We start from the raw sequence: 22,723 nt of genomic DNA, 5'->3' as shown, positions 1-22,723 counted from the left end.
TGAGTGTGTGATGAGTAGAAAGGCAAGAGAGGGCAGGAGGAGGGTTTAGGTCTCAGTTTGCAAAGGTTTCCTTTTTTAAATGGCACTGTTGAGAGTGGAGTCAAGGGCCTCTGTACCCTCCACCTCATCTCCATGTGGAGGGTGATGGGCTTTGTCGCTGGAGACTACAGGCCCCAGCTCTCCCAGCAGCTGTTCCTGAGTGCACTGGCCCTATGGGACTCTCCATCCTCGGAAAGTGGCTTCTCGGCATGGGCTCTGCCCTCTGCTTCCTTTTCTCCTTTGTCAAAAACGTTAAAGAAGTTGTTATTTTTAGGTTCGAAATGAGAAGCACTTAAAATACTAGAGATGTCACTTCATTGTCTTTTTATCTCTTTTAAAATAACTGGGCAGTTTCAGCAAAGTGACTGCAAACAGTCACTGGGATTGGGGACTGGGAGTGGGTGGGCAAGGAGCCCTTGTCTGTGGCCAAGGAGCACACAGCCTCAGCCTGGCAGGCCTGGCCCCTGAGCCATGGGGGGTGGTGGTGGAGAATGAGGACTGGCGGGAAGGTGGCACTCGAGTGGCCTGTCGAGGATGGAGAGGAGGGGCTGGGGAAGTAAAGGGCCCTGCAGGAGTGTCATGGGAGGGCCTGAGAGAGAGGAGGGTCGAGCAGCCACCACAGGGAGTCTGGACCTTTCCTTGCTGGAGACCGGATGCAGGGGCAGGGTCTGGGGCTCTGTTGTGTCGGTCAGCTGCGCTCAGATCACACTGGCTTTGCAGAGAAAGGGCAGCAGTGGAGTTTGTGGGGCAGGGAGCTGGGGGTGTGTCCCAGGGCTGAGGAGAGGGGGGCAGAGAGAGTGAGTCCAGGGCTGCACATGGGGGAGAGGAGACAGGACTTGAAAGGTGTGGGTGGGCTGTGAGGGGTACCAGGAGCAGCGAGTGTCAGGGGAAATTCTGGGAATGGTGCCAACCTTCTCGGGGGCAGCTGAGGAGTTGGTAGGAGTGTCCCCAGTGGCTAAACTTGTGGTCCCAGGGGTTCTCTTGGGGAGCATTGCTGAGCCCTGGGGCCTGCTGAGGGCTGTGGCGTGGGGGTTGGCTGGTTGTACTAAGGCCTGGGAGGCCTGTCCTTGCCCTGCCTCCACCTGGTCATGTCCTCTGTCCTCAGCCACAGGCCTCTGGGAGGAAGGCTGGTGAATGTGCTGGACTTGGGGGGAGAAATTGTTTGGGTGGTAGTGTGTGTGTGCATGCACATGTGTGGGACTGTGTGTGTGTGAAAACACGCATGGTATCCCAGCCTGTGGGTGAGGCTGTGGGTGAGACAGGCTGCGTTACTGTGCATGGAGACCTGGGGCAGGTGCGTGAGCAACTGTGGGTGCCTGTCATGGAGGGTATGTGACCCAGAGTGCCCAGGCCTGCTGAACGTGTGCCCTGGTGAAGGAGTGTGACCGAGCTACAGTGCAGGCACGAGTGTGTGACTGGGCAGGAAGGTCCCACTCAGAGGGCACGTGGCAGAAGGCAGCTGAAGGTGGGGGGTCAGCTTCCCTCAGGGGGCCATGTTGCACTCTGGGCAGGGCACCTGTGATGCCTGACAACTGTGGAAGCCCCTGTCTGTGACACTTTGACACGTGTGGCAGAGCCTGTGTGCATCCAAACATGTGACCAGGAGTGTGTGCTTGGGAACATGGGACTGAGTGCATGGGGTGCCCACGTGTGCGGGAGGGTGGCCATGTGCACGTGCGGGGCTGTGTGCCAGGGGGTGCATGTGTCCACATGTGTGGGCCCCGTGTGGTTCTGACACGTGTCCTTTCCCATTCCCCCAGGGCCTCGCAGGACAGGGGACCTTTTGGCTCGAGGTGGCACCTGGGCTGGCTGTGGGACCATGGTGCCGCTCGGGGAGCCTGCGGGAGTCCAGCTGGCCCTGGCGCTGGCGCTGGCCCTGGCCCTGGGTGCAGGTGTGGGCATGGCAGCCCCTGGGCAGGACTGCACGGGCGTGGAGTGTCCACCGCTGGAGAACTGCATCGAGGAGGCTCTGCAGCCCGGAGCCTGCTGCGCCTCGTGTGTGCAGCAGGGCTGCGCCTGCGAGGGCTACCAGTACTACGACTGCCTGCAGGGCGGCTTCGTGCGTGGCCGCGTGCCCGCCGGCCAGTCCTACTTCGTGGACTTCGGCAGCACCGAGTGCTCCTGCCCACCAGGCGGTGGCAAGATCAGCTGCCAGTTCATGCTGTGCCCGGAGCTCCCACCCAACTGCATCGAGGCTGTGGTAGCGGCCGACAGCTGCCCGCAGTGTGGCCAGGTGGGCTGCCTCCACAGTGGTCGCAAGTATGCTGCTGGCCACACGGTCCACCTGCCACCCTGCCGGGCCTGCCACTGTCCTGACACCGGTGGGGCACTCATCTGCTACCAGCTCCCTGGTTGCCGTGGAGATGCCGAGGCCATGCCCACTGCTACCACCGGGAACTTCTCAGATGCCGAGGAGGGTGACACTGAGCGGCACTATGAAGACCCCTACAGCTATGACCAGGAAGTAGCTGAGGCAGAAGCGGCAGCGGCCCTGGCAGGCGAGCTCCAGGCAGGTGCAGGGGGCCCTGCTGCTCTGGGAGGCGGGAGCCAGCCACTGTCTGCCATCCAGGCCACCCCCTGGCTGGCTGCCCTCCCCAGGCCCACAGTGGCTGCTGCCTTGGGTCCGCCAGCGCCTGTGCAGGCCAAAGCTAGGAGAGTGACAGAGGACAGCCAGAAGGAAGGGGAGGAGGAGAGGGAGGCAGTAGCTGGCAGGGAGCAGCTGGCAGCAGGTGGCCTCAGGGGGCTCGATGGGCCTCCCACTGTAGGCCCAGCCAGGCCCAGTCTCCCTGTCCAAGAGGAAGGCGCAGATGTCCAAGCAGGGCCCGAAGAGAACCTTATCCTGGATGCCCAGGCCGTCCTGCAAAGCGCAGGGCAAGCGAGAGCTGGACCTGTCCTGGGGTTAAGCACAGCCAGTGTCCTCCAGCCTCAGGCTACGTCAAGCTCTCCCGGAGGCCCGACGAGGCCCAGCACGTACACCGTCCTGACCACACTTCTCCATGAGGCAGCCCAGGTCCTACCCACCCTGGAAGTTCCCAGGCAGCCACCGGTTCTGCCCCATCAGCCAGAGGAGGACACAGACCCCAACTCTGTCCATTCTGTCCCCAGAGGTGACCCTAAAGGTAAGACCTTTTCTTAGTTCCCTCAGGGGCACTCACTCTGAGGAAGGGCACCCTCAGTGCCCCAGGTCCCTGCACACCTGCCTGGGATGGGGGGGCTGGGTCTGTGGGGCCCCACACTATGGGATAGAACGTAGCTCCTGAGGATGGACTGAATGGGTGGGGGTGAGGCCGAGTCACAGTCAGTCCTGGGCTACAAGCTACAGGGCCGTGGTGGGGGCCCAGTGGGCATCCCTCATCAGGGCTGGGGGCCGTCCCTGAAGGGGGTTCCTGCTGAGGTTCAGGTTGGGCCTGGTGGGGTCTACCATGCTCCAGCAGGAAGTGGGGAGTTGCACAGACCTGGGGCACCTGCCTCTCACATCCTCCCTCATAGGAGCCCCCAGTCACGGCTGTGATCTTGGTCTCTGAGCAGCGAAAGAATGTGTTCTCTCATGGGGGCTCTTTCCAAGAGCCTAGGACCAGGTCTGCCACCTCTTCCTGTTGGTCCTGTTAACGCATAAGTTGTTCTCGTCCCTCCTGGGCCTTGGCTCCCACCTACTCAGAGTAGAAACCAAAGTCCTCCCTGCACAGTCTGCCCCCGTGACCTCCTGGACCTCCTTTCCATAACCTTTGTCTTAGTCCGTTTCGGGTGTTGTAACAAAAATACCGTAGACTGGGTGGCTTAAACGACACACATGTATTTCTCACAGTTCTGGAGGCTGGGAAGTCTCAGATCAAGGTGCTGGCAGATTGGGATCTGTTGAGGGCTCACTTCCTGGTTTGTAGATGGCCAGCTTCTCACTGTGTCCTCACATGGCAGAGCAGACGAGGACACGTCTTATCTGAGATGCATCAGAGGAGGAACAAGTTCTTTGGTGTTTCTTCTTATAAGGGCTCTAATTCCATCATGAGGGCCCCACCCCCATCACCTCATCACCTCACGAAAGCTCCAGCTCCAAATACCATCCCGTTGGGGTTAGGATTTCATGTGAATTTGGGGTGGGGGATAAACAGTCCATAGCAGCTCTCCCTCTCATCCACTTTGCTCAGCCCCATTCGCTTCCTGTCTAGGCACCTTGCAGCCTCAGGGCCTTTGCACTTGCCACTTCCTCTCCCTGAAATGCTCTTCCAGGTGTCCATGTGGCTCACTCCTTCCCTCCGTTCAGCTCTCTGTTCAAGGTTACCTCCCTAGAGAGGCTTTCCTGGGACACCAGCTAAAAGAACACCTTGCCTTTCTCTTACTGCTGTAATTCTTCTAGCAATACTTGACATCATAGTACAGTAACGTGTTGAATGTTGTCTCCCCTAGTAGAGTGTTAGTGCCACGTGTGGTGGGGCCACATTGCCATCTTCTCTGCTGTGTCCAAGGGCCTCTAGCAGGGCCTGGTACACAACTGGTACTGCAGATGTTGGGGTGAATGAATGAGTGAGTCAATGTGGGCTCTGTGGCTAACCCCTCTATCAGTTGCCCTCCTTGTACTTGTTTCCCTGCCGTTCCATTAGCATCCTGTAGCGTCATCTCCCTTCTGATCCACCCATGGGCTCACACTGTTCCCAGCTAGCACAAGTAGGTCCTCCTCCAGGAAGCCTTCCCTGAATCTTTGTCTGACCCTCCTCTCCAGCTCCATTTTCTTTCTGTGTCCCTTCTGAGAGTGTTCTGGGGACTTGTCTCAACTAGAGATCTCTTCCTACATCTGGGAGTCTGTGTCTTGTTCAGTCCCATATCATTCACTCTACAAACCTTCATTAGGTGTCAACAGTGAGCAGATGCTGATGGGCCCTGGCGTGAGTAGACTAGTATAGCCCTAGTTCTCAGGCTGGGGGCTGTGAGGGAGATGCCTGAGAGGTATCTGGGGGCAAGAGGGGGCTCTGGGATTTCTGCAGCATTCCCATCTATCCACCCTGCTGCCTCTTAACAGGCCTGGGCTCCGTTTTCCCTCCTGTCAAGTTCTGTGAGTCTTGCTGGGTATCTCCTGAGCAAAGCCTGTGCACAAGCAGTGAGGGGTGAAACTGCCAGCCCCTCCTGACCTGCAGTCCCAGAGGGTCCACAAGCCCAGACCACTCTGCGTCCAGCCTGCTTACAGTGGCTGGGTACAGAATTCACCCTTGCAGAGCACCTCCTGGGTGCCAGGCCCCATTTCTGTGACTTGAACCTCCCCACGAGCCAGGGAGGTCAGTTCCTTCTGGTTTTAAACTGAGCAGGTAGAAGTCTGTGAGGTGTGGCTCAAGGGTCCAGGTCACAGAATGGGAGGAGGTGGCTGGGATCAGGGCAGTGGGCTTCAGGGGCTCCTCCAACCCAGCCCCAACCCTCTGTGAGGTGGGGCTGTGATGCAGCTCGTGTGTGCCCAGGGAGGGCGTGCAGACCTGGCCTCACAGCCTGACACACACAGTGTTTGGGCTGCAGCCTCCAGGCTTTCCAAAATAGATACAGCCCCCAACCCCCGCCCCATCTCGTGCTGCCAGAGGCCTCTCTGTGGAATCCTGGAGAATTGCTTTGTTCTCAGGATCTCTGGGTTCCCTTCCCGCCCCCCCGCACCCGCCCCCCCCCCCCGGGCTTTCTCATGTGGATTTTGGAGTGTGGCCTTCGAGGGCTGCTTGTGGGTAGAGGCCCCTGATTGCGTGCCCCTTATCTCATCTGAAGGTTGTCCTGGCAGAAGGCCCCACACACGCAAGGCCCAGAGATGAGAACTGTCAGGGCACAGACAGGCGGCTGCAGCTTTTAGTGTGTGGGGAAGGGATAGTCTGGAAAGTTGGTGTGGGGTTGAGGGGAAGGGGGAGCATCTCGCTTTAATGGGACCCAGCAGCTTGGCCTTGGTCAGAGGAGCAGGGCTGGCCTGCCATGCAGCACCCTCACACATCGTTTATGCCCCTACGTACCCAGTAACCCATGTAACTTCTTGTGCCTCCGTTTCTCCATCTGTAAGCAGCAGAAGAATCCTTGCTTCATGGGGCTGTTTTGAAGATTAAATTAGCTGGTTCACGTCCAGTGCTTGGCAGGGAGCTTAGTACTTGCTGAGTAATTAAAATGTTAGCCGTCATGACTCACCATCCGTTCTTCAATCCGCGCATTTCATCAACACATATTTAGGGAGCACCCCCTCTGTGCCCAGGGTTTGTGCGAGGGAAAAAGGCAGGCGTGACGTCTCCACTTTTGGGGTCTCGGGGAGGAGGGCGTTAAATAGATAAGCACACAGATTCATTCGTGATCATAACCCAGTGCATGCAGTGTGGGAAGGGGGGGTGGGAGGCCTGACTAAGGGGGTGTCAGATGCCCATTTGAGCATCCTGGGAGGAAGTGAGGTCTTAGGCCCCTGGCTGCTGCTGTTAGGAGAAGTTGGGGAGGTAGCTGTGCCCAGCTTGCTGGTGGGGCCTGCTGAGAGGTGGGCCATGGGGCCGGAAATGACCCCTATCTGTGTTGCCATGGCAGCCCTGGGGCCTAGAGAAGGAGGTTTCCAGCCTTTGCCTCAGGCCTGGCTGGGGCGGGGGTCCTGTCTTTGAGCCGATCTGTGCCAGGGATCCAGGCTGCCTCTGAGCATGTCCAGATGTGCCTAATGCAAGCCACATGCCGGCTCTGCGGGCCGGGGAGCGGGTCTGACAGCTATTGTCACTCTAGGGGCTTTGTGAGGGCGGCTTCTACTGCTGGGCTGGCACAATGGAGGGGGTTGGGGATGTCCCCCTCATCCCCCAGGAGGGAACCCCGTGACAGGGCAGCCCTCAGGAAGTCAGAGGTTCTTGGAGCAGCTGGAGGGAGTCCCACTCCTGGAAAAGGCTCCAACACAACTTCTGCAGGCCCCAGGAATGTGGCAGAAAAGGGGGTCCCATCCTCAGGACCTCACTTAACCAGGTTGTACAGGGCGGGGGTCTCTGAGTGCTTTGACAGAGAAGCTATTTAAGTTCAAATAACTATGTGAATTGCAGATACCATGTAGTATTGTGACTTGTGCCAGGCACCATCGTAAGCACTCTGCGATTATTAACACCTTTAGTCCTCAGCCCCCCCTTTAGTTGACAGCAGTGGACTCAGGCCACTTGCCCACAGACACACATGCAGTGTTGGAGCCAGGCTTCCCGCGTATATGTTCGTGTGTTCATCCCTGACAGTCGTTTCTGAGTGCCAGTGTGTGCACAGCCTGTGACAAGATAAACGAGTAATGGGGAGCAGAACCCAGCACCCTCTCTGCCCTCTGGAAGCTTCTGGTTTAGCGGGAGAGGTAAAGAACCCAGCAGTCAGGCGGTGTGAAGTTCCTGAGCTCTGTGAGCTCTGTGTGTGTGTGTGTGTGTGTGTGTGTGTGTGTGTGTGTGTGTGTGTGTGGTCTGACTCTTCCTGGGGATCAGCGAGGCCTTCTGGGGGAAGTGGTGTTGGAGTGTGAGGGGTTGCTGATTGGGTATGGAGGGGAGCAGAGAGAAGAGTGCTCTAGACAGAGTACACTGTGTGTGCAGAGGCCCTGCAGCCTGAGGGAATCAATCGGAGTGAAAGGGGTGGTGTGGCCAGTGTGCGAAGCAGCTGAGAGGGTTGGGGGCCAGGCCCAGGGCAAGGTGCTTATCATTGAGATGAAGATTTGGAGGTTTATGGGGGCTACTGGTTGTAGAGCAGGGGGTCGTCTGATCTTATTTGTGCTGTGCAGACTCCCTCTGGGTGCAGGGAGGAGAGTGCAGGAGCAGGGTTCTCCCTGCCTCTTCCTGCAGCCCCATCAGCCAGCTCCGGGCCTTTCTGATGTCTGTGTGTCTCCAAGGGTTCCCAGAATCACCAGGCTGTGGTTCCAGGGAGCAGGAGAGTCTGTTCCCCCAGAGGTCCCTATAGACGCTGCCCTTTCCTGCCCAGTCTTGGTCTGTAGAAAATTTAAACTTGCGTGAGGTCAGGAGCCTTGAGCATGTCTGGCCTGGGAACTGCGGGAGCCAGGCTGGAATTCTGGACACCCAAGCCCATGTGTCCTGTACAGCAGCCATCACGTCCCGCAGGAGCTTACCGCTCCTGGGGCCGGCGAGGGAGAGGGTGCCCTCTGGGAACCTCCGTCCTGCTCAGCAGCAGAGCGCTGTGGAGCGCTCACAGCTGGGCCCAGCGGCCCTTGCCCTCCACACGCCTCATCACGGGGTTTGAAGTGGGTGTCTGACTCAGCTGAGGCTGCACAGGGGCCTGTTGGGAGCGGCCAGGAGCAGGGCGGGCAGATGAGAGGCCGGGGCTTCCGCCAGCCCCTGCAGGTCCTCGGTGAGGCCCTACTTGTTATGTCACCTGCAGCCTGGGACATCACTCCTCTGAGCCCGTGTCCTTGGTGAAATGGTGTGCTTAGCACCCACGGTTGTTGTAAGGACTGACACCTCTGGAGCGGGGCTGTGTGCAGGGAGAATGCGGCCAGCGTCGGCCCCACCTCTGCCTACTCTCTTGCTAAAATGGTGCACGCACCTCTCATCTGTCCACCTGTTAGCTTCTTTCTGCAAAGCATGTTGGTAAGCACTGACTTGTGTTACAATATGTAGAAATTGGAAAATGTCACATAAATTTCAGCTTAGTGGCTTTTGTTGAAAATGGGCAGTTGTGGGCACACTAGGCCCATGTCCCATAGGCTGACATGGGGGAGCTGAGAAGACGCTGCTGTTCAGACTGGGTGCTCTGCACTTCCTCGGCCAGCTCTCCTCAGCTTTGTCGCTGGCCTGGCCCTGGTCGGCAGTGGGCTCGGGTCCTCTGCTGGGCACACTTGTCAGAGGATAGAGTTTCACCCTGTGGCAACCTTGAGAGATTCTGTGTCGTCACTCTATTTTATGGAAGAGAAACTGGAAGGGGCTTTTGCAGAGGTCATAGTGTAGCTAGTAGGGGACCTCAGTCTTCCAGTAGAGGGTGGCCCGTGGCACAATGGGGGACCTGGGAGCAGCAGTGGGTCTGTGGCCTGGAGCCAAGCCCTCCCTGTGCTTGTCTCCTGGAGCATATGACTTGTGCCAGGCACTTGGAGGACAGTGGAGTGCTCACAGCTGCTCCCCAGAGAGAGTGTCGGGCCAAGGCCAGGCCTTCGGTGGGTCTCTTTATTTTAACTTTGAAAACTGTTTCCTCATTTCTTTCCAAACAGCTTTAATGAGATATTATTCATGTACCACAAAGTCCACCTGCACAATTTGGCAATTTTTAGCACAGTTGTGCAAATATCACCAGAATCTACTCTTAGAATATTTTCATCACCCCAGAAAGAAACCCCACAGCGAGTACCAGCCACTTCTCACTGCTTCTTCTCCCGGCGCCCAGAAATGATCAATCTACTGTCTGTCACTATAGATTTGCATATTCCAGACGTTCCTGGACATGGAGTCATACAACATGTGGCCTTTTGGGACTGTCTTCTATCACATAGCATAATGCTTTCAGGGTCCATCTATGTCATAGCGTATGTCAGTTCTTCATGCCTTTCTATAGCTGAATAACATCCCATTCTGTTTATCAGCTCATCCAGCCATGGACTTGTGTTTCTACCTTGTAGCTATTGTGAGTGCTGCTGCTGTTAATACTCATGTACATATCTTGTGTGGACGCATGTTTTCATATCTCTTGGAAATACACTTAGGAATAGAATTGCTGAATTGTGTGTTAACTCCATGTTTAACCATCAGATGAACGGCCACACTGTTCTGCACAGTGGCTGCACCATTTTACTTTCCTTCTAATAATGCAGGAGGTTCCAGTTTCTCATATCCTCACCAATACTTGTTATTGTCTGTCCTTTTGAGTGTAGCCATCCGAGTGAGTGTGAGGTGGTTCTCACTGTGATGTGATTTGCATTTCCCCAGTGACCGGCCATGTTGATCATCTTTTCATGAGCTTATTTAGAAAATTCTAGAAAACACTGAATACACAAGTACACATTCCATTAGCCATTGGTATGATGACATCATTACAATGTCATGTAGTCTGGAAAACTCCTCTGTATACTTGTGGTTGAAAGAGCATAAGAAGGTAACTAACACAGTGTTATGAAAATCATGTTACCCTCGGGCTCCCTGAAAAGGTCTCAGGGACCCTGCAGGGCCCAGAACCACACTTGGGAACAACTGGTCAATACGACTACAAGAACGTGGCTGTGCACACACGTTTCACAAGTACTAGCCTGTTACGCAGACCGTTCTGCCCTGCGCTTTGGTCCTGTTGGCCACCTGTCGTGGAGCGTTCCCTGTCAGGGTGTGAAGAGTTCCCTCACCAGCCAGTGCTCTGCTGTGTGCATGGTCCATCTTCTGTTTACGGGTCCCGGTTGATGGGTGTTCAGGTCGTTGCCAGTCTGTTGCCCTGAGAAGCAGTGCTGCAGTGCAGCCTTGTGCCACGCCCCCGTGTGGAGTGGGGGGTCAGTGTGCATGTGCAGCTCTCCATTTTGTAAACTGTTTATTGAAGTATAATATGTAGAATCTAGCAGAAGCATAAAACCCAATCATACATTTTCACAAACGAACACACCTGTGTAACCATCACTTTAGCTCATGAAACATCACAAGACAACCCAGGTCCCCTCTCAGTGCCTGTCTCTTAGAGCCCGACTTCTAACAGTCCCACTCTCAGACTTTTATAAATGGAGCCATGCAGTTGGTTCTCTTTTACGTCTGGCTTTTTGCACCAGACGTAAAAGCATTTTTGAAGTTCACACGAGTTGTGTGTATCGTAGTTTGTCCTTTGTATTGCTGAGAGGTGCTCTCTTGTATGATTGGGCCCAGTTTGGCCATTCATTCTCCTGTCGAGTGGCCGTGGGGCTGGCTCCAGCCGGGCCGTTAGGAAGAATTGCCACGTACCTGCTTACTCCAATCTTCTGATGACCAGGTGCACACGTTTCTTTTGGGACGTGCTGGCTGGTGTGTGCTCAGCTTTAGAAGACACAGAATGCATGTTTATGACCCTGCTAGATGTCACCTTGTCCTCCCTTGATGGCGTGTCCATTTTTACTTACACCTGCAGTGTACAAAAATGCCTGGTTCCCCAATTTATTCAATAAATATTTATTTAGTGCCCATCACACTATCTTGGCTGCTGGGGATACAACAGTGATCAAAACAGGTGTCCATCCCTCATGCGGCTCCCATTCTGTGTGTGGGGGCGGCAGACAGTCACAGGAACACGTCACATCTGTGTTGTGTGGTGAAAAGCACTAAGCAGAGTAGTGAGCAGGGAGCTACACGTTAAATGTCTCCACTGGGCCAGTCTGGGAGGTGGAAGTTGGTGTCTTGCTGTGGTTTCCACATCTGCTTCGCTGTCCCCCTGCCTGATCCAAGGGCTCCCCAGCAAGTCTGGCCACACTCCCACCAACACTGAGTGAGGAGGGTGTGGGGTGACCTTTCTGCCGCTGTCACCACACTGGTGGTGTCAGTCCTTCCTGCTGGGGACACACCTTGGTCAGGATATGAATGATCTATTGCCACAGTAATGTGTGCAGCAAACAACCACAGAACCTCTAGCACATGTAATAAACATTCGTTATTGCTCCCAAGTCCACGGGCCAGCCAGGCTGTGCTGTGCTGGGCCAGGCTGATGTCAGCTGGGTTCACACTTGTGAGTGTCCTCATTAAGTCAGCCGACAGCTGAGCTGGGGCTGGCTGGTCTGGGAGGCCTCTGCCGGGACGGCTTAGCTCTGCTCCATGTGCTCTCTCATCCTCCAGTGGGTCCGCCGGCTTGTTCTCATCCAGAAACGGCCCCAAGTGAAACATTAGACGCGTACAAGGATTAGTGGGCCTAGGTTCGGGAATAGCAGAACTGCTGCTTTTGCCACGTTCCGTTGTCAGCCCGTCGGGGCCAGCCCAGGCTCAGGTTCCTGCTGATGGTAGTTGCTATAAACTTGCGTTGCAAAGGGTGTGGATAAAGGAAGGGAGGAGAGTTGGGGCAGTCAGTGTAGCAAATCTACCCCAGACCCCAGGTTGGGTGCTCTAGATACCCTGTCTCACTTTTCCCTAAATGACCTTACAATGAGTTCATTCCTACCAAGGGGGGAAAAATGTGCCTGGCCCATAGCCCTGCAGCGAGTAAGCTCTGAACTCAGGTCTGTCAGTGTTTAAGGCATCTCTGATTTCCTGCTTACCTGCTTAGATAGGTCTGGTACAAGGCTCTCGAGGGTTTAGGCCGGCTCTGTCCCTCACTAGTTGTGTGACCTTAGGCCTCAGCTTTCTCATCTATAAGATGGGCCTATCAAGGGCTCTCTCCTAGAACTGTGTTCTCAGTTGGAAAGAAGTGGTGTTGGGCACGAGGTGCTGGGCATAGTTAGGCTGCACTCGCAGCTGGTGTTCTGGGTGCAGTGATTCCAGCCCTGGGGGCTCTGCTGTGTGGGCAGCGGCCTCTGAACGCTGGCCTGGCTTCCTCCTGTTCACACACCAAGCCTGAGGCAGCAGAGGCGGCTCTCCTCTGGTGAACCAAGCCCCTTTGGTCTTCTGCACCCTGAGCCTTCTGGAACTTTGGGTTCTCAGTGAACTAGAGCTCAGTGGTCTGTGCTGCGGGCTTCCCTGGGGGCAGTATCAACAGTGTCAGTGAAATCTGCTTGCCGGCACCTTTCCCAAGCTGGCCATGAGGTTCTTTGTCCTGCAGTGTCTGAGGCTTTGAGCGGGAGACTCCTACCTGACTGAGGTCAGCATTTCATGGGCTGAAACCTCCTGGTCCACTCCAGGGTCTTTGCACTAGGAAAGCGGGAGAGGGGTTGAATCATGCTAGGGATGACCCACTGGGTCCTCAGAGGGTGTATCCTTGTGTGTGAATCCTGCCTCTGCCATCACTGGTTGGTGACCTCAGACGATTAACTCACCTTCTCTGAGTCTCAGTTTCTGCCTCTGTAAAATGGGAGAGTAATCCCTCGCCACCCCCTCAGGATTACTGAGAGGAATAGGAGAGAGAGTATTGGTCAGCACAGAGTGGCTGCTGGGGGCTCTGCGTTCCCTTCTGTCCCCTGCTGGAGGGCCACTGCTCTCTGGGAGGTGGGCGGATGGATTTGTGTTTTTGTTTAAGGGAACAGATGTGTGTCTTTTCTGGTGGCCAGGAGTTGTCCCCTGTACTGAAAAAGCAAAGGGGTCGGGCCTAGTGGGATGGGTGGGGGTTCAGCTCTCAGACCCTGTTCCCCACGCCGCCTGTCACTGCAGCTGCCTCGAGTTGTATAGCACATTGTTCCTCCCGGGCTCTTCCCTCCCTGCCCTATGCTTCTGTCTCAGCTCTGCCAGCTGCGTCAGCAAACGCCCAAGGCCTGAGATCTTTCCTTCAGTGGCACAGCCTGGCCCTAAGGCTGACCTCTCAGAGTTGGGGAGGGCACTTTCTGCGGGTCCGCATGAGATGCCCTGTCCACCGTCTCCTTTCCCCTCATGGGGTGGACCTATGTGGGGAGGGTTTATTACATGGCAAGCGCTGTGCTCATCCCTGAATGTGTATTGGTACATTCAGTCTTGTGATACCTCTATGACAGGGGACGCTCGTAATGTCCATTTTAGAGATGAGGTAACTGAGGCACAGGGAAGTTAAGTGAATTGCCAGGGTCACTGAAGGCAATGAAGCAGATGTCTGCTAAGCACTGACTCTGCTGAGCACAGAGAGCACCCAGTACCTGGGGGGGAAGGGGGTGCGGGGGAGAGAGTGACAGGTCCCAGGTATGTGGATGAAGAATCTCAGCTCACCTCTAGTAGTCACCCTCTCACCTACCCCACTCACTCATTCATGTGTGTGGGCCACGCTGTGTCAGGTGCCAGGGACCCAGTGGAGTCCAGAAAGGCAAAGATCAGCCCCTCTCCGGCCCAGGATGGATGGACCTGCTGTACGGAGCAGGCCTTCACAGTGCACATGGTGAGGGAGCCACTGGCTCGGGGGTGGGCCCATGGGGACCAGACAGTGGCTTGATCGTAGGGTCAGGTGCTCTCAAGCTGGGGCAGCGGAGGCCCAGCGTGGCCCATAACTTGGGATTTTCCAAAAGAAGGCTGAGATCTTTAATTTTGTATGGAAGCTCCAATTTGTAAATGTTGATAACGAATTCAGATGTATTAGAGTTCCAGTAAAGCCCACAGTGGGCCCAGTTTGCTACTACAATCTAGACTCACAGAGTGCCAACTTCTCCTGCCCCTTCCTACTGCTGATGACAGTGGGCACACAGAGACCCGGGGTGGGGGGGCTGGCCAGAGATTCACAGCGAACTCAGAGAATGGGGTCCCTGGTGTCCTGATCCCAGCCCAGCGCTCTTTCCTCCCACACGGCCCTCCTGGTGGAGCCAATGTGCAGGAAACAGGTTGCACGTGCAAAGGGCGACTGAAGAGGGGGTGTTAGGGCACAGTTAGGGGACCAGCAGGGCACACTGCAGCACCTGGCCTGGCAGCCGTGGGAGCTGTCACTCCAGACCTGAAGGGAAACCTGGCGAGATCTGAGGAGCAGTGGCCTTAGGCATAGGTGACCGTGCCTGCGTGAGGAGCTATGCTGCAGTCCCTCCAGGTCAGACTTTGTCAGCAAGGAGCAGAGCAGAAGGGACATCTGGGACAGAAGGGGGCAAGCAGCAGGTTTGGGGGAGGGTGGCCATACAGGTGCGGCAGGCTGGGGATCAGAATCCCCTGAAGATGCCCCGCCAGGCTTGGTGTGGTGTGTGCTCCCCGAGATGGGCAGCCCCAGCGTAGTCAGCCAGGCCTCCCGTGGTCTCCTGGAGCTGCTGCAGCCAGCTGCCGACACCTACGTGGACACACAGTGGGAATGTGCGTTGGGAACACAGGGCAGAGGTCTGGGCTGGAGGTGGACACCCGATCAGAGGACAGCTAGAGCCCACTTGGCAGATGGGTGAACACCTAAGCAAGGTCTCGTGATTCCTTATCCATTACCACATGGGCCCTGAAGACTGGATGCAGGAATGGAGAGGCCAGGGGTCTTTCCTGAGCTCGCGCAGCCAATGGGAGGCAGCGCAAGGCTCTCTGACTCGCTGGCTCTGTGCTCCCACCGATGCCCAGCTGTGGCCTTCAGTGCGGAGTGTTGTTAACCTGCGTCTCCTGGGCCCCTCGTGCTCCACTTTGAACAGTCACCAGTCACTCTGCAGGCTGCAGGGGGGACAAGACAACGTATGGAGGTATTTGGGGGTGGTGAAGAGATGTGGTCAAGGGCTAGTGGAGTGGGGGCTGAATGGGTCAAGGTCCCAAATATGTGGGTGAAGAGAAATGGAACCTTGCCGGGTGCAGTCACTGGGGATTGGTCCTGGAAGGGCCCTGCCTGGCCCCGTGGCTTCCCATTTGAAAATGCTAGGAGCCTGAGGTCACAGACTTGTGGGCCCCAGGCCCTCACCAGCGCAGCCCCTCTGCCTAGCAGAGCCTTGTCGGGGGATTGTTCCGGTGCTTGCTGCCTCTTCTCCAGGCAGGGTTTCTAGTCTACACCATTAGGGCAGCACAGTCACCTGGGACCTTGCAGGAAACCACGCTGGTGCCCTGCTTCCTGTTTGCCTCTCAGAGGAGAGACACCCACCTAGTTTTTACGTGACATTGTACTTTTTTAAGAGTCACTATTAAGGTAAAAATCAAGTTATGTTTACATTTCTCTTATTGTAAATACTGGCTCGGGAAAACCAAAATTGCTGTATAGTAAACAGTCTTTTCTTATTAAACTGATGTATGATGGACTGGTAATTAAATTAAATTGTCTGGAAAGAACAATAAAATAGAAGTAAATCTCTTATTAGATTCATGTGTAAAACAAAATGCTCTTCCAAGAACCAGAATTCCATCAAACTCCGGTTTGAGTGTAACTATAATCTCTTAGGCAGCAGCAGTTTCTTAAACTAATAATGAAAGAGAGAGAATTCACAGTCCCTTTTTGAGGAGGAACAGGACACACCCCATGAGTCTTGGTGAAGTTCTGGAAGTCCATACAAGTGGTTTGTTTGAAGTTTGAGTTACATTGGCAGGGCCTGGGAGGGGTCTCCAAAGCCTCTTCTGGGAACATGGGAGGGAGAGGGGGCCACCTGGGGCCACCATGAACCTCAGTAGGTGGAGAACATGGTTAGAAGTGTAGAGAGAGCCTGCATGGAGGAGTCACTGCTTTTCTTTTAGACGAAGGCCACCAGCTGGTGAGAGGCCATGATGAGCATCTACCCTTGCCCACGTGCTCTGTTTTGGGAAGATGCTTGCAGTGTTCTGATTCTGTAGCCATCTTTCAGTGACGGGTTCATTGTTTGGGTGCGAGCTGTCCACTCCTGTGTCCAAGTATTTAGAACTGTTCTGTCTGTTCTGGGAAAGTTCTTTCTTCCTCAGGGATGGAGCTGGTCCTATTTAGCTTTTGCCTCCAGGTTCCATTTGTCTGGTGAGTCTTTTTAAGGGCAGAATCCTTTAAAAATGATGCCAGTTCCACACACTCCTTTTGAATAGAGCTAAGCTTGTCAAGAATCTTTGCATTGTTCGTGATAAGGGCAGCCCGTTCTTATGCAAGCTACTTTTCTCTCTTTGCATGGAGTCAGCTTCTCATTGACTGTACAAGTCTGAACAGAATTAGCCATTAAAATGCCGACGACAGGCACACACACACCACCTGCTTCCCGGGAGGCTATGGAGGGTACGGTCTGTCCACAGGTCATCCGGCCATTCAGCTCCCGCCTCCCAAAGCTTCCCAAGGACCAGCCTGAAGCCAAGTATTGTGGGGCCTCAGAACTCCAACATGTGGTCAAAGCCCACCATGACATCCCCCCATAACCGTGGCTCCACCAGCCACGACACACCAACATCTCAGGGTTCCACTTGGAACCCCAACTCACACCAGGCATCTGGGACAGACCCTCAGTGAGGGCGCTCTGGGGGGAAGGGGCTCAGGGAATACATCTTAGTCCCATAATTGTCCAGGCTCACTCTTCTTTCTCTCTCATCTGAGATAAAGTACGTATGTGTGTACTGCACGTGTGTGCTTGTGTGATGGAAACATTTCAATCTTGACACTGTATGTTGCAACTCTAAAAAATAAAGACATTCTCCTATATTACCATATCCTACGATCCTACGCCAATCACCAGTCCCCTGATTCTATCTTATACTCAGACCATATTCATTTTTCTCTGCTTGTCCCACAGTGTATTGTATATAGCTCAGTTTGTAAAGTAATAACTAATCGATGATTAAACATTACTTGGTTTATATTTGGTGATTATATCTCCTGAGTTTCCTTCTTTCTAAAAGTTGTATTGAAGTATTATACTATAGATACTCTTGAGTATCATTTAATGTAAATTAATATGACAGTACTCCCTTATTTTTGTATTTTATATATATATATATATATATATATATATATACACATATATATATATATATTTTTTTTTTAATTTTTAAATTTTAATTTTATTGGATAACAATGTGTTTCTCCAGGATCCATCAGCTCCAAGTCAAGTTGTTGTCCTTCAATATAGTTGTGGAGGCCACATCTCAGCTCCAAGTCCAGTTGCTGCTTTCAATCCAGTTGCGGGGGGCACAGCCCACCATCCCATGCGGGAATCGAACTGGCACGTGCTCTAACCAACTGAGCCATCCAGCCACCCCTCCGGAAGCTCAGTAGCAGCTCATTGTCTTCAATCTAGTTGTGGAGGGCACAGCTCACTGGCCCATGGGGGATTCGAACCAACAACCTTGTTAAGAGTACACACTAACCAACTGAGCTCACCAGCCACCCTATTATATTTTTTATAAAGTATAATGTATAGATAGTAAAGCACACAAGTCTTCATAGAGCAGCTCAGTGGATTTTCACACAGTGTAACCCAGGCAGCTCCTCCCAATCAAGATAAAAACATGTCAAACACTCGAGAATTGTCCCGGTGGCCTCTCAGTCAGTCTGCTTTCTCTACCCCACGGAAACCACACACTGACATCTCCCACCATCAGTTATTCTTACCTGTTCATAAATTGTGTCATGGGAACCAGGCAGCATGATTTTGCTTGTGTTTAGCTTCTTTGGTACAGGATAATGTGTCTGAGATTCACCCATGTTGTATGTAGCAGTAGTTCATTTAAAAAATTGTTCTTTATTGTTCCATTGCAGGAATAAATCATAATTTTATCTGTTCTCATGTGGAGGGCTTTTTGGGCTGCTCAGTTTTTGGCTGTGAATACAGTTACTGTGAACATTCAGAAAGTATGAGCCTTTTGGAAGGTTTAGTCATTGATTTTTTTTTTTAAGATTTTATTGGGGAAGGGGAACAGGACTTTATTGGGAAACAGTGTGTATTTCCAGGACTTTTTTTTTTTTTTTTATTGGGGAACAGTGGTGTGTTTTTCCCAGGACTCTCATCAGCTCCATCCAAGTCAAGTTGTTGTCCTTTCAATCTTAGTTGTGGAGGGCGCAGCTCAGCTCCAGGTCCAGTTGCCGTTGTTAGTTGCAGGGGGCACAGCCCACCATCCCTTGCGGGAGTCGAACCGGCAGCCCTGTGGCCGAGAGCACGTGCTCCAACCAACTGAGCCATCTGGCCACCTGACAGCTAAGCAGCAGCTCATTGACTTCATTCTAGTTACGGAGGGCGCAGCTCGCTGGCCCATGTAGGAATCAAACCGACAGCCTTGTTGCCCAGAGCTCGCGCTCTAACCAACTGAGCCACCAGTCGCCCTAGCCGTCATCTAGTAGTGTAATTACTGCACCAAAGGATTGGCTAGCATTAGCAGATACTGTCAGACAGTTTTTCGATGTGTATTCCCAGCTCACATCCCCACCAGCAAGGAGTAGGTGTTCAGTTGTTCCACACCTTTGCCAGCACTAGATGCCATTTTTTTTCCTTTTAGCCAATAGGGTGGATATGTCGTGGTATCTCATTATGGTTTTAGTTTGCATTGCCTCGTGACTTATGGTGCTGAGCACTTTTTCATATTACTATTAGCCATTTTTTTTGTCATTTGCCCATTTTTAAATTGAGTTTCTTTGTCTTGCTGCCTGATTCATAGGAGTATTTTATGTATTCTGATTATGCATCTTTTTTTTTGGATCACAAGTACCTTATCTCATTCTGTGAGTTTTCTTTCCACTCTCTTAACAATGTTTTCTGATGAGTACATTGCAAATACTATCTTCTGAGGAACACAGATTTCTAATTTTAATGAAATATAATTTATTGATCTTTTATGTTAGCACATTTTGTGTGTGTTTTTTGTTTTTTTGTTTTTTTTTTAAGGAAATCCTTGTCTACCCAGAGTCATGGAGATATTTTTCTATGTACTAGACATTTTGACTTGTTTCATTTTTCACATTAGATCACATTAGATTTGCTTCTTCGGATGGTGTGAGTAGTAGTCAGAATTCATTGTTTCTCCAAATGGATGTTCATTTGACCCGACACCAGCTGTTGAAAGGGACAGCTTTCCCCACTGCACTGTTATTTGTCAGCGATCAGGTGACTGTATATGAGTGTGTCTACTTCCGTCCTCTCTTTTCTGTTCTATTGTTTTTCTTTGCACCCTGTCTCCATTTACTGTAGCTCTAGTTATTTTTGATATCTGACAGTGGGAGTTTACCAGTTTTGTTCTTTTAAAAGATCATTTTGGCTATTCTAGGTCCTTTGCATTTCCAATTTCTACATTTAAGAAGACTGCTAGGATTTTTAAATTGGTATTGTGTTTACTCTGTAGATCAATTTTGGGAGAATTGACATCTTAACAATATTACGTTTCTAATGCATGAACATGCTATATCCCTCGATTTATTCTTTGATTTCTTTCAGCAGTTTTTTATAGTTTTGAGGATAGAGGTCTTACATATCTTTAATTAGATCTGTTCCTAGCTAATTACTTGTGGCTGGTGTTAGTTTTGTAACCATTGTGGGTCAGCAGTTGGTCTGGGCTCTCCCGACCTAGGCCATGCTTGTCTGATGGCAGCTGGGCTCATTTATGTATCTGTGCACCTGGTGGCTCCACTGTAGATGGCCTTGTCACCATGGCTTGTCTGCTGCATGTGGTCTCATCATCCCGCGGGTTAGCCCTGGTTTGTTCACATCTTGGCAGGGTCCCAGGAGAGAGCAGAGGTGTCACTTTTGCTGTGACCTGTTATCCAAAGCAACGTACTCATGAGGCAGCCCAGATTCAGGGCATAGGGAAATAGTTGCTACCTCTCTGCAAAGAATAGTGGCTATTTTTGCAGTCCTCTTGGGTAGGATGGCAGAATTCACACTGTATTTACCACCTACCTGTGAGGTGTTGAATCCTTATTATGTCCTTCACATATTACTAGCCAGATATGGCTGAAGTGAACCCAGTGCCCACATGACAGAAAGCACATTGAAATATTTTCAAGTCAGTTTCAGAAGGGTAACAGCCTGGGCTTTGGGGACAAGCAGAGCTGAGTTCTGATTTTGGTTCTGTCCCTTCCCTCACCTTTAAAGGAAAATAATGATCCCTAATTTGTGGGCTTGTTGGGAGAATTGTGAGGTGCCATCCTTGGAAGTCCCCATCAGGAGCTGCAATAAAGAGCTCTGTGGGCTCTGCCCCTGCCAGAAACAGCCCCAGCCTGGGGGCTGGCACCTTGGGCTATGGAGCTGAAGGTCAGGCTTGTTTCCAGGTAGTAGTGGTTAGGAGAGGCAGAGTGACCACAGAGCTCGGGACCCCCGACTCTAGCCCTGTACAGGATGGAGGGGCAGTGTTGAGTTCTCTGTGGTAGTGGGCTTGGGGAGGGAGCCTGCGGAGTGGGACCTTGCGTCCCTTGTGATCACGGATACAGAGCAAGGAACTTGAACTTCCCCTTTCTCCCCCTTCCTTGCTTCCTTGGAAGCTCTGCTCAGGAACTGGCACTGTGGAGCACACAGCCTGCAGTAGACTCTGCCCTGCCCCTGCCAGTACATGTGGTCTGGGGCAAGTTGTGCTTCCTTCCTGGGCTGTCGCCTACTCATCTGTAAAGTGTGGGTGGAGTTAGGACCTTCCTAGAGCTGGAGTGAAGATGCAGTGGGTGCAAGCTTGGGCTCGGCAGGCAGCTCGGCCGGGGCCAGGGGAGATCTGGCTAGCCATTGAGAGTCGCCGAGTGCCTCTTTGGCCAGGCTCGGTCGGAGCAAGTGGGCCAGGTGCTCACTTGGGCGTGGGTAGGCAGGCAGTAGGAAGCAGGTGATGGGGAGGTGCTGGAAAGGACAGTGGAGGCTGCGGCTGCCCAACCCGGGGCTTGAGGGAGGCATCTCTAAGGGGCTGAAGTGGGTGGGTCCTGGTGGGTGGGCTCTGCCCAGCACCTCCTGCTGTTTCTCAGGCTGCCATTTGTGCCTGATCCTGGGGCAGGAGCTAGGGGAGTTATGGGAATAGTTAGAGAAGCATTTAAAGTGGACACCCAGGAAGCACCAGCCCGTGGGGACAAAAGCTGGCCTGCCCTGAGCCCCTCCGCACTCCCTAGTTGCGTGTGGCCGGAGTGCATTCCTCACATCATGGCTGAGTCACTCCTTGTCCTGTTGATGGGCCCTGAGTCGTTTCCTGTTTGAGGCTGTTGGTGGGTCTCCAGATGGAGGCCGTGGTACCTGTTTCCCCTGGACGCGTACCTGACAATGCAGTTGCTGCATTACTGGCTTTATAGATTTCCCACTTTATCTGATGATGCTTGCTCGCATGCTGGCAGGGTCCTGGAGCCCTGATGCTGTGAGGCGGAGATGGCAGAATGTTCTGAAGCCAGGACGATGCTGGCCCGTGGTGCTGTTAATCCCAGGAGGCCAGAGAGGGCCTGCTAGGCCAGGGCTGCAGCTGTCAGAGCAGGAGCTGGTCTCACCTGTGTGTGCAGGTCAGGATAACTGACAAGTGAGGAAGGACATGCTCCCCTGGCCTGAGCTTAGTAGACAGGAATGGGGGAGTCTGCCAAAACCCAGAGGAAAGCGGGAAAGGTGAGCTTGGCCAGCTTCTGCTAACGGGGTGGTTGTCCTATCTGTGCATGCACTGGTCTTCTACTTTGTCTTTTAATTAAGCAACTGGAGAAGAGTTGTGTGCCAGCGGGCAGGGAGGTACTGTTTCCTGAGCACTGGTTTGCCACACACCGAGACTTCTCACCTCCCCCTTTGTGAACTGCAGGCAGAGAGGTCATTTGCGCATTCACAGACAAGAAGGTGGAAATGCAGAGGGTGAGTGACTTGCTGGACCGCATTCCCAGAAGCGAGGGGGGGCCCACTGGACGCTGGAGTTCCCAGTGTGGTGCAGCCCCGCCCAAGCTCCCCTCTGAGACTGGAGGTGGTGTGAGTGATGTGGGTGGGCCACCATTTGAATTCCTCCCCCTTGTTTTTCTAAGCACTTGCCGTTGGGCAGTACAGCGTAAACTCTTAGCTGTCTATTTACACGTCAACTCTTAGATCTCTATTTACACGGCTAGGAAATGAAGATAATCCTCTGACCTGGTGGTGTTGATGACAGTTTACATGAGGCGATATATATACCAAAGGCCTGGAATACCTCATCCGGTCCCAGGTCTCATCAAGTACCAGGTCTCGCTGCCACTGGGAACCGCGAAATGACTCAGACCCATTCTTGGCTCCTGAGACCTTCTCAGTCTGGTGGTTGAGACAAACATGTCACCTGACAGTGACATCATGGTAAAGTGTGTACCAAGTGCTAATGTGAATGAAGACAGAGGAAGCAGCTGTTTGTTCTGCCTGGAATGGAGGTGTGCTGGATGGGGGTGCAGCGGACAGAGGAGTCACGTGGCTTAGCTCATTAAGAAT

General features: G+C 53.2%; 1 protein-coding gene across 2 annotated transcripts in view; it reads left to right on the top strand.

Moving 5' to 3' along the window:
* FBLN2 (fibulin 2) overlaps positions 1–22,723 on the top strand; it is a 100,895-nt gene that overhangs the window by 32,957 nt on the left and 45,215 nt on the right. For both annotated transcript variants that reach the window (XM_019718395.2, XM_019718394.2), the window contains exon 2: positions 1,800–3,158. In XM_019718395.2, the coding sequence (XP_019573954.2) occupies positions 1,800–3,158 (1,359 nt within the window). The remainder of the gene's footprint in view (positions 1–1,799; positions 3,159–22,723) is intronic.

This window comes from Rhinolophus sinicus, linkage group LG01 (assembly GCF_036562045.2).
Source record: "Rhinolophus sinicus isolate RSC01 linkage group LG01, ASM3656204v1, whole genome shotgun sequence".
Taxonomy (NCBI): Eukaryota; Metazoa; Chordata; class Mammalia; order Chiroptera; family Rhinolophidae; genus Rhinolophus; species Rhinolophus sinicus.
Note: the sequence above shows the minus strand (reverse complement) of the source record. Positions and strands in the feature narration are given on the sequence as shown.